Below are 12,146 nucleotides of genomic sequence, written 5' to 3' on the forward strand. Positions count from 1 at the left end.
TTAGAACAGCAATAAATGAGATATTTTCGGATAGTGTAGACCATATTTATTGCAATTATTTTTACTGAAACTGTATTTTGTAGAAAAACAACATCCAGTAAGATCTTACTCCCCACCTTTCCTCAGAATGCCAAGGATTAATATGAGGCACATTTAAAAGTTATAGGAAACAGGCTTTCATGTGATTAAAAAATGGAGGGACACATTGAGTTAAAATTAATAAATGGTTCATTATTTCACTATCTGAGTAATGTTATTTCAAGACATAAAAGTTTGCCCGTTTCATTTATCTCTTTGCTGTCAGAATTGTGGGTTGGGATGATACCAATCTTTTGGGACATAATGATCAATAAATAATTGCAAAGTGAAAAAGCAGAAGGAGAGTTTGTGTTTAATCAAAAGAAGTCATGAAAGAGCTCTGCTTAGTCATTTGCTTTGCTAGCAAGAAAATCCTCTGAAAGCTCATAGCTGCCTTGCTTATAAATCTGAAAACATGCAAGAAAAATACAGCAGACTGCTTCTTTTTATTTGTAGAAAGGTCTCTGGAATGCATGGAGTGGTAAACTCACACTCTTTAAATCCCTTATTTACTTAGAAAGAAATAACAAATTGTTTATAATCTGTCAAACATCCCTCCTAAAATGAATAGGGTAGAAATCCTCAAAATTTCTAGCAGCGAGATAACATTTAAATATTAAAATATTATTTCAAGGGACTATTAAGGGTTTGAATATAAACCTATTTTTATAATGTCAAATTCAAGAGATTTTTCTTCTTTTAACTATAAGAATGAACCCACATAGCTTAAAGACATGTTGGGCACTTCAGTACACAAATTTATCAAGATAGTCATTAACCCTGTCCCAGCATGCAACACTACTGTTATGGATTAAACATAATCATATGTCATCTATTCCTGGTATGGTAACCAATGTTGCCAGTGTTTTTTCATCATGGTAGCATCTATGTCCACATCTTTTTGTAAATCCCTCCAGCACCTCATAAAATAACCAAACTTTCTTTAACAACTTTCAGATTGCCCTTCGGTTTCTATTACACTGTCATATAATCCAGATTATCAAAGCAGATCATCCACATTATCATTTTTGAACTGATTCTATGAATTTAGATTGCCATATAATCCAGTTCAAAGCAGATAATCTGGATTTCATATCGCAGTGTAGAAGGGGCCTTAGTCTTCTGATCTTCACCTCAATATATGAACTACAGATGCTGGGAAAAATGTGATACCATAGGCTTCACATCAGCCCCACTATCGTCTATATCCACATTTACTATCTTATTTCATATAATAAGCACATTATATTCTGCATTTCTAGAAAACATCTCCTCATCCACCATGCAAATTCTAGAGAAATCCATCTTTAGAAGTCCTACAAAAACAAAGCATCTCAATGCATCTCTGACAATTTAGCTACGCTAGTTTTCTGTAAGATTGCTCCCAAACCAACTTTTAACTTCTTGCACAGTGGCTTTCTGAGGGTAGAGTTGCAAAAGATAATGGCATTAATCCAGCAATATACATCTTTCCAGTTGATCACAAGAACATTTATAACACTTCATAAAGGTCTTAATTTGATATTAGCTTTTTTCCCATAACTATGAAAACAACTTTAAGACAAGGTGAAAATTGCTTTGTGTAGTCATTTCCCTTAACGTATGCAATATATTCCACAAATGAGGCCCATGTCACCAATGTTTCAAAGCTAATATCTATAGTATAGGTTTTATTGACTGTTCATTAAGTAATTTTACTATATCATGTACAAGCTTGATAAATGAAAGGCATAATAAAGTTTGATTGACTAAGCAAGGTCTGTGCTGTGCCCTTGCTTGAATTACTGAAGAGAAAGTATTCCCTTTGCTTCAGAAAGTCTTCTTGTAAGTAGATCATTTATTTTCAGTTCTGAAATTCTCAGTTACAACTGTACCCAAAAAATGCTGCCCATCTTTGCCACAGGCCAACACATTTTTGGTTATTTTTACTGCAATGTTTGTGTTTGCTGCAACTTTTGTGTTATCTTTAAGCATACCTATGGACACAAATAGGTCTGAATTCACAGGAAATGATGAATCCAAACAGGTCCTTCACACACAAGTAGCCTTCAACTTCTAGTGGATCCTTATTTGGGAATAGAAGAGCGTCTTTGGATCTCTCACGTTTTGTCAAGGAACACTCACAAGTGTTCACTTGCAAAAGGTTTATATAACTTACAGGTTTATATAAAGTTTATATAACTTTTATTCCAAGGCCTCCTGAACATAAGGGGAACATATTTTAAAGAATAACATTTCCAAATGATAGCCACTAGGCAAGAGGAAGAGAATATACCTTTAAAACTTCAAATGTCTATTTAAAAATTTGACTACCAACAGAAGTGATACTGTTTAAAGTATCTTTTATTATTATGTTTTCCTTCAAAAATTGGCTACAAATGGAACTTAAATGTTCAAACTTTAAACACATTTGGCAGTAAAGCTTTGCAGAAACTTTGTGAGGAAAAAATGAAGGGAATATTACATTGATATGATTCTGCTTTGAGCCTTTGAATGTTCTATGTATTTGTATAGTTGGTTATATGATTTTAATGCTTAATGTGTTGTGTATTTTGTATGTTACTATGTTGCAATGTGGCACTGAATTATTTCCAAACTGGAAGCCGCTTTGAGTCGCCTTCAGAGTGAAGATAGAGCGGGGTAAAAATGCAGTAAATAAATAATAAATAATAAATTTCCCCTGACCTTGTCATATACAGCAATACCTTGACGTAAGAGTTCGATTTGTTTTGTGACTGAGCTCTTAACTCAAATGCTCTTATCTCAAAGTGAATTTCCCATTGAGATGCATTGAAATCCATCCCCCTTTTTGTTATGTGTTTTTAAAAAGAAAATGTAATTTATAAATAACAAAGAATGTATAAATGCAAATTCACATGGAACAAAAAAAACCTTTAAAATAGTAGAAGCACAAAGCTGTGGCAAGGAAGCACATTTGCGGCAACAAGATGTGTGTTAGCCAGTATAACAGCAAGGAAAAACTTGCACATTAACATGGAACAATTTTTAAAAAGAAAGATCACATTTAAAATTGTAGCAGCACAAAGTTGTGGCAAGGAAGCACAAATCACCAAGTGAAGAAGCAGAAGCATCATTTTATTCATACTGGACTCGTTCCAGTCTCCCCCTCTCTCTTGCTTTTTCTCCCTCTCTTTCTTCATGAAGCCAAACATATCAGGAATAAAACCATATAAAATCAACTAACTCAAAGTTCCTCAAAGCAGACAAGAGCAAAGCAGACAGCAATCTCCCAAAGTGAACAACAGCACAAGACATGGAAGCACGAGGAATGGAGGGCGAGGCTGCTCTCTTGAAGCTCTAAAGCCTTGTACTCTGAAGCTAACACTCCCTCTGGCGCTAGCTCTTATGTCACTGTTCTTATGTCAAAGTGAAATGTGGGATGGGCGACAGCTCTTAACTCAAAACACTCTTAAGTTGAAACACTCTTAAATGGAGGTTCCACTGTGCATATATAGTTTGAGGACAGATTTGCTGCGACAATGTAATTTCTCACCACACATATTGATTCAGTGAAGAACTCCAATCAGAAACTGCCCATTTTGAAAATCACTTACAAGTTTAATGTCTAGATTGCCTTGCATTAAATGTACTTTATCAATGTGCATTTGTTGTTTACTTTTCATCTAAGCTTCCTCTTTCCCAGTTTAGCCTTACAACTGAGAAGCAGGTTTTCCTGATTGCCACTTTGATGCCACATTTATAATAAATCCATTCTATACCAGAGTTTTAAAAGACAATTGTAAATGGTCTCTGAATTTAAGGATAACAATCATTCTTGAGAACTATTAAGTGGGGATTCTCCTTTGTTGTAGCATTTAAGGTGAAATGCTGCCCTAGAAAGGCTCACTACATACCTTCTTTATTGTCATTTTGATTTATTTGATGACAATAAACCTTAGTAATAATTATATAGGGTTTTCAAAATTTGTAATCTGAACTTTAACCTTTTAGACCCACTGATTATTTTAACCTTTTAGACTCACTGTTGAATGAATTTATGATTCTTTATGTTGGAAATGGATGTTCTATGATGTATTTTAGTTTTGTTTCTTATTATTTAATACCATTAGCCACAAACACAGAACATTAAGGTATGGAGTGCCAAATAAAGAGTTGAAATAAATTAACAAACTCACCTGCTTACGTTCTTCTGAGTTCAGCAGAAGATAACGTGGATCAAATACTATTTTGTGTAGCTCTTTTTCCCATGTGGAAAATGCAGACACCTAAAGGAATATGTGAAAGAAAGACACAGAAGCAATTTTCTAAAAACTCTGGGGTTAACAACAACCTTAAATGCGATGCAAATGGTTGAGAGACCCTGTAGAATGAATGTGCTATGAATCTACTGTACAGCTAATTCATAAAGATACCTTATGCATTTTAAAGGAGATCTTGAAATGTTCCAACAGCTTAGTTGCACATGCATAAATCTATATCTAAGCCAATATTTGAGCTGCAAGAATGCTTGAACCAATAATAACAATATTTCACATAGTAATAAATATACAAAAATGGGGGACATAATTTTAGGAAATAGTTTCAAATAAAACTATCTGTGAGAATACAAGACTAAAAAAGAAAAAAGTGCTTCTCAAGATTAGAGAAGAAAAACATTATATGTTTATGAAGTTTGAAAGCAGGGGTGATACGTGTATGTATATTCTTTATACCAACTACATCTCCAAATCCATTGCAACCAATGAGGTAAATTATAGCCATTGAAAGCTTATTCGGTTATAGGTAATTACTCCATATAGGATGCAATTGTCTGTTATCATAACATGGTTAAGTGGCCACCACAAAGTCATGGAGGTAGCTGAAGGTAGCAAAGCCAAACTGACCACATCAGCATTGACTTTTGTTCTAGGAAGACACTGCGTAAGTGGTGGTTAATGGCTTCTATGGCAGTGGCAATTTCCAATTCACTTTTAAAATAGCTATCCAAAGAATCTCTCTATCCCCAAAAAAGATTCAGCATCTTGAATACTTTCTTTAAAGTTCAAATTAAAACACAGAATGGATTGATAGCTCCTTTATCAAGTAGCATTGCACTGAATTAAGAAGAACCTAAAGAACGCTGGTCAACATTACTGATATCCGTACGTGTTCCGTTTGAAAACTGACATGTCTATAGAGCCAAAATGTCAAAACTGGAAAAAGTTCATAAAACAAAGACAAAGTAGATGAGGAATAGTATAATCAACCAACAAAGATCAATTCTATAATGGATTACACTGATTTGCCCCAAGTAATAGTCTGATTATTATTTCTTCATAAAAATGCAATAATTTCTTAAATTATATCAATTACAATGTATCCAGTCTTTAAATAAATAATGGAGGAAGGCAGGGAGTTTCAGAAAAATATCTATTTCTGCTTTATTGACTATTCTAAAGCCTTTGACTGTGTGGATCATAATAAACTGTGGCATGTTCTTGGTGGTATGGGGATACCAAGTCACCTTGTCTGTCTCCTGAGAAACTTGTATAGAGACCAAGTAGCCACAGTAAGAACAGACCACTGAACAACAGACTGGTTCAAGATTGGGAAAGGAGTACGGCAGGGCTGCATACTTTCACCCAACCTATTCAACTTGTATGCAGAACACATCATGCGACATGCGGGGCTTGATGAATCCAAGGTTGGAGTTAAAATTGCTAGAAGAAACATTAACAACCTTAGGTATGCAGATGATACCACTCTGATGGCTGAAAGTGAGGAGGAGCTGAGGAGCCTTATCACCAAGGTGAAAGAAGAAAGTGCAAAAGCTTGGCTGCAGTTAAACATCAAAATTATGGCAAACAGACTGATTGATAACTGGCAAATAGAGGGAGAAAACGTGGAGGCAGTGACAGACTTTATATTTCTAGGTGCAAACATCACTGCAGATGCAGACTGCAGCCAGGAAATCAGAAGATGTCTACTTCTTGGGAGAAGAGCAATAGCCAACCTCGTAAAATAGTGAAAAGCGGAGACATCACACTGGCAACGAAGGTCCACATAGATAAAGCAATGGCATTCCCCATAGTAACCTATGGATGCGAGAGCTGGACCAGCAGGAAGGCTGAGTGAAGAAAATAGACACTTTTGAACTCTGGTGCTGGAGGAAAATCCTGAGAACGCTTTGGACCACAAGAAGATCCAACCAGTCCATCCTCCAGGAAATAATGCCCCGCTGCTCACTGGAGGGAAGGATATTAAAGGCAAAGTTGAAGTATTTTGGCCATATCATGAGAAGACAGGAAAGCTCGAAAAGATCATGATGCTGGGGAAAATGGAAGGAAAAAAGAAGAGAGGCCGACCAAGGGCAAGATAGATGGATGGTATCCTTGAAATGACTGACTTGACCTTGAAGGAGGTGGGGGCGGCGATGGCTGACAGGAAGCTCTGGCGTGGGCTGGTCCATGAGGTCACGAAGAGTCGGAAACGACTGTTTGAAGAAGAAGAAGAAGATACTAATTTAAACCAAATGTACATCTACATTTATTATGAGACAGCAATAGAGTAAAATGTAAGCAAACATATATAGAATCAGGCTGTAGAACAGATTTTAGGGCCTTGGATATAAATCACATTCATACTGCATCCTTTACACTATCTAGCCTTTTCCACAACAAATAGAAGTGATATAAAAACATTCAGTGGTGGTATGTTGATAAGAAAGAAATATTAAAATTGTGGTAGGAATCATTAGACTGTTGCAGCATACTCATTTTACAAGTACCAAGATTATATCATGGTTTCATAAATTACTGGAATCAAGGTAATCCAACCTTACCCCTCTTTCCAGAAGCATATCTCGAAAATGTGTAATACGTTCTTCCAATGGAAGCATAATCTGATGTTCTGGTGTTTTCACATTTTTCTCTTCCACTTTGACCTTGTCTAGTTCAGCATTTTGAGGATCTTCAAGCCTTAAATAATGTAAGATATATGAAAGATAAGAATATATATTTACAAGCTCAGCAGCAGCACATTCAATAAAAGCAGTGCACATTTCTGCACAGTGTATCTGAAATGTTTTTGCTAAATCTGAAAGTGATATACACAGTTGCTGTATTTTCAGCCAAAGGAGTGGAATTTTCCCAAAGCCCTGAGGTCACTCTTTGCTTTTGAGGCATGCTTTCAGCGCCTTTCAGGGGTTCCCATGTATTCAAACACAGTGGGGAAATTACAGGTATGGAAATCCTTAAGAAATCATCAATTTAGAATGTTCATTGATTTCAGGCGAACTGTAAATCCTTGTATCTACAACTCCAAAATGTTCTGGCCAATTTCACTCAAAACCCACCAGTATTCAAATTTGGGCATATCGGGTATACATGCTAAGTTTGGTCCAGATCAATCAGTGTTTGGGTTCATAGTGCACTCTGGATGTAGGTGATCTACAACTCCTATAAATCCCTCCAAAGACCTCCAGTATTTTTTGTTGGTCATGGGGGTTCTGTTTGCCAAGTTAGTTCCAGATCCATCACTGGTGGAGTTCAGACTGCTCTTAGATTGCAGGTGAACTATACATCCCAGTACCTACAACTCCTATAAATCATAGTAAATTCTTCCCAAGCTTCTCTAGTATGTTCAGTTGCTGACCAATTCCTGTTTTCTGTGTGCCATATAAAAGAATAGGAAAGGGTTATGGGAGAGGCAGTAGGTAGGATCATGCAAATTCCACACCAATATAGAGAGTTAAAAACCACTGCGATGTCTGTAGTGGAGGAAAAACAGAAAATCTAGGAGGAAATTGTCCCAATATAAAAGCCTTTACTTGGGTGATGGACAATATGGTGTTTGTGGAGAACACTGGTCAAGCTCTTGTACATGTTTACATCGCTATAACCTGTAATGCCATTGGAGAGAGGGCCAGTGATGTCTCCTGGGTAGTGGGAGTTATAGCTATTTGTCGAAGTGGACACCCCAGCCACACACATACATACAGATTTTCACTTTTATTATGTGAAAAGATTGCATGAGCAAACTTTAACTTAAGATTAAGGTTGTTAAACTTAACAATATTCTAGTGGATGATCCCAGGGGCCATCCTGTCCAACTCCCTTCTTCCATGCAGAAAATACATGATCAAAGCACCCCCTGAGCATAGGGAGGGAAATAGGGTTTTGGAAGCAAGCAAGGCCAGGGCAGGGGGAGAAGAGGAGGAAAAAAAGCTTTTACAGATGAGGGAGGCAGGGGGAGCAGAAAAGAGGAGGGGAAAATTGGAAGGGGAGGAGAAAAATCTCTGAAGAACACATTTTGAGAACCACTGCCTTAAGGTAACAGTGAGCAGGAACTGTGCACAAATTTTGTATTCTTGACCAGCAAGGAAAATATTGCAGGAATTATTTGTTATTGCCTATTTCACTTTCAAATTATACTAAAATGGGTATTGTACAGTATTACAGTAGTTGTTCCAATGACACCAAATTGTCAATATATATCCCTAGGGAATGGGACTGCAGATGGTGGATGGTAGATCTACTGCCAATGAAGGAGGAAATCTTCATGCATCTGACTGAATCCTCCATGTGACTGAAAGATGGCATCACACTGAGCTTACAGTCTTACAAACCATTCTTAACTAGTCCGCTAAAGCATCTCCCTTCAGACTCTTGATATGAATGGCAAAAGTTGGAGGATGGAGCTCACAATGATGAAGATCCTGGAGGGAGACCAAATGTGCTCTCCTCATCCTCCATATACAATCTAAATGTGCATAGGGGGATTTCTGAAGAAGGGTTGTACTGGAACTGGATGTCAGATAGTGCTGAAATACTATATTTGTTTTATTAAATAGTCATTCCTCTAATGATGGATTCACTCTTATCCTAAGGAAATTCCTTTTCTGTTCCAATTAGGATAGTCAATAAGCTCTGAAGCAGCATAGTTTACTTGCACAAGATTTTTCACTATAGGCTATCCAATTTGTGGACTTTGTGGGGAATGTCTTCTTAAGACGTTTCCTGCTGGGTGGTAATAGGACTTCAGAGTCAGTGAAGTTATAAAATATTCTTATCTAGACTGTATTTAGAAACACAAATCCCCCAGGTATGAGCTGCTGCCTTTATCTGCTTTCTATATGTTTAGTCAGGAAAGGAGGATGGAAAGTGTCTAATCCTGGGATAAAATGGAAAGATTTAGCCTAAAGTGTTTTTAGCTACCTAAATTGCATGGTTATTTCATCTTGCCAAGTCATTTGAAGGAAAAACTGGCACATTTCCTTTTAAAAATTCTTTCTACTTGTTTCCTTCTTATTGTGAACAAGGCAAACAACCCCGAGGACTGCTAAATTTGGGATATTCAAATGGCCATATCGATTCTGTTGATGGACTTGCTTAACTATGGAATAATGAGACTTGCCTATACAAAACTAAGATAATGGAACCTTCCTAAGCTCTTTTTATTCAACAGGTCTTCTCTATTAGGGATCAACACTTGAATTGAGACAATTATATTTATGCTATGCAAATTTGCAAAGCTGGTTTCTGGAACTGGTGGTCTTCCATCCCAACTCTGGATAAATCTTAGATATTGATTTCCTTAAAAAAAAATGCCTGCATGATCAAGAGATCTGCATATTGATCTGGGTTCCTTCTGGTCTCTTGCCAAAAATTGAAACATTGGAGAGACATAAACTCAAAATATCTTACCATCCTTGCTTTCCAAAAAATAGTTCAATATATCACTGTTCATAAATCATCTGTTTCAGAAAATTTCATAAAAGTGATTTAATTTTATTGGCAAAAACTTCCAGAACATCAAATGACATTAATGAACTAAAAAATTAACAACTGGATATAAATATATTTTTATTCTCAAAGGGTCCTAAAGTGAAATGGAAAAATGCTAAAATCAGCTTTCAGTTAATAAACTGCATTATCTCATAAAGAAATATAAGCCTAACATATTATCTTCTTGCCATCAATAAATGCATTACACAATTTCATTTTCAAATTATACTACAATGGGTATTGTACAGTATTACAGTAGTTGTTTCAAAGACATCAGATTGTCGCTGTGCATATTATAATAGTGACTTGGATATTGTAATAGTCTTTTTCTTTCTCTTCAAATTATAATATTCTGTAATATGATCTATGAAACCTTCAGTCCAATTTCACCAATTTCTGATAACCACAAAGAGTTTTTATATTTTGTGAAATAGATGGAAATCTAGAAAGCTGTTTCACTGACAAAGGCAGCAGATGAAAATGCTTTTCTTTTCAATGAACGGTTAATTAAAAATTGATTGTACAGATCTAACATTTCACAGATTTTGTAGTTTTGAACAAATAATAACTTAGGCTTTAAATTATTTTAAAAGAAAAATGAAGTAGGGAAAAATATACCATTACAGAGAATGCGCCGAGAAATGGAGGGGAAAATAAGGAAACAATATACCTAGTTTGAATGGAACACAGCATGACCCTCAATATGGCACCACACCACCAGTGGAAGACAGAATCTAGTTGCATTACAGGACTCTCTTCAGTCTTTGATACAGTTTGAAAATAAAGTTGAAAGGGTTTTCTGGAACAGATTTTACAAGTGCATGGGGAGACAAAACTGAGATTTATCCCATTTCCACTGAAGGAAGCAGACGTTTCAGTGCTTATTCCCCATTTGAGACTTTATTGTACCAAGGTGGCAAACCAGCACAGAAGCAGGACTGTTATCTATGCTGATGACACCATGAACAACCCATGTTGTTCTCCCACCTCCCAGCAACCAAGCCATCAATGGTCAAAATCCATCAATAGTCCTTGACTGTGTCACAGTGCTGCAACTTACCCATGCAATGATCTCCCAATTGGCTTCTGTGCCAGTACAGAAGTGATATTAGGGAGCAATATTGTGCTTCACCTGTACTCTTTCCACTGTAATTGATTTAATTAAATGTATTCTTATTTTTTAAAACCTAAATTTTATGGCAATTGCACAGTTGTGTCTGCAAAAATAAGAATGATAAAAAAAAATCTCCAGAGCAGCCACACATTTTCAAAGTGTCACAGTAGCATGGCATTGGGATCATCATCTCAGTATGTTACCACTATCTGTGGTTCTAGGAATGCCTTGATTTAAGTCATGTCTATTTGCAAACCTGAACTACAATTGCTCAACATTTCCATGCTTAGCACTATAAAGAGACCTCCTATGTTTGGAAGCATTTTCATGACAGCACTTAAGAGCAAATCAAACACTTGGGCCCCAAAGCTGAAAACTGGCTTTTGAAATTCTACAATCAATGCTTGGCACACAAACAGATTCCCAGAGCATGGAGGAAAACTAAGATCATTGCCATTTTAAAACCTGGTAAAGATGCCTCCAATGCCAGGAACTATCGACCAATCTCCCTCTTATGTCATCTATATAAAGTCTATGAGAGGGTGCTATTAAATCGACTAGGACCTGTTATCGAACCCAAGCTTATTCCACAACAAGCAGGTTTCAGACCAGGGAAAAACTGTACAGGTCAAATTCTTCATCTGACTGAGCATATCGAGGAAGGCTATGAGAAAGGCTGCATTACGGGAACAGTTTTTGTGGACCTTACGGCAGTCTATGACACGGTGCAACATAGAAAAATGCTGCATAAAGTCTACCATATCACCCGGGACTTTGACTTTACAAAAACTGTCCAGACCCTCCTAGAAAACCGCAGCTTCTATGTGGAGTTTCAGGGCCAGAAAAGCAGATGGAGGAGGCAAAAGAATGGTTTACCCCAAGGCAGCGTTCTTGCACCGACTTTATTTAACATCTTCACGAACGACCAGCCACTACCACCACTCACAAAGAGTTTTATATATGCTGATGACCTTGGCCTCACTACACAAGTGAAAGATTTTGAAACAGTTGAAAAGCAACTCACTAATGCCTTGAAAGATCTCTCCAGCTACTACAAAGAGAACCACCTGAAGCCTAACCCTTCCAAGACACAAGTGTGTGCTTTCCACCTACATAACCGTGAAGCCAACAGGAAACTGAAAGTTACTTGGGAAGGCCAAGAGCTCGAACACTGTTTCCATCCTAAATATCTTGGTGTCACCTTAGAT

The 12,146-nt window shown here is 36.8% G+C and overlaps 1 protein-coding gene across 1 annotated transcript in view; it reads right to left on the reverse strand.

The window, feature by feature from the left end:
- tcerg1l (transcription elongation regulator 1 like) overlaps positions 1–12,146 on the reverse strand; it is a 207,090-nt gene that overhangs the window by 12,703 nt on the left and 182,241 nt on the right. The window contains 2 exon segments of the mRNA XM_003218553.4: positions 4,236–4,325; positions 6,881–7,016. Of these exon segments, the coding sequence (XP_003218601.1) occupies positions 4,236–4,325; positions 6,881–7,016 (226 nt within the window).

The sequence above is a fragment of the Anolis carolinensis genome, chromosome 3 (assembly GCF_035594765.1).
Source record: "Anolis carolinensis isolate JA03-04 chromosome 3, rAnoCar3.1.pri, whole genome shotgun sequence".
NCBI classification, from domain to species: Eukaryota; Metazoa; Chordata; class Lepidosauria; order Squamata; family Dactyloidae; genus Anolis; species Anolis carolinensis.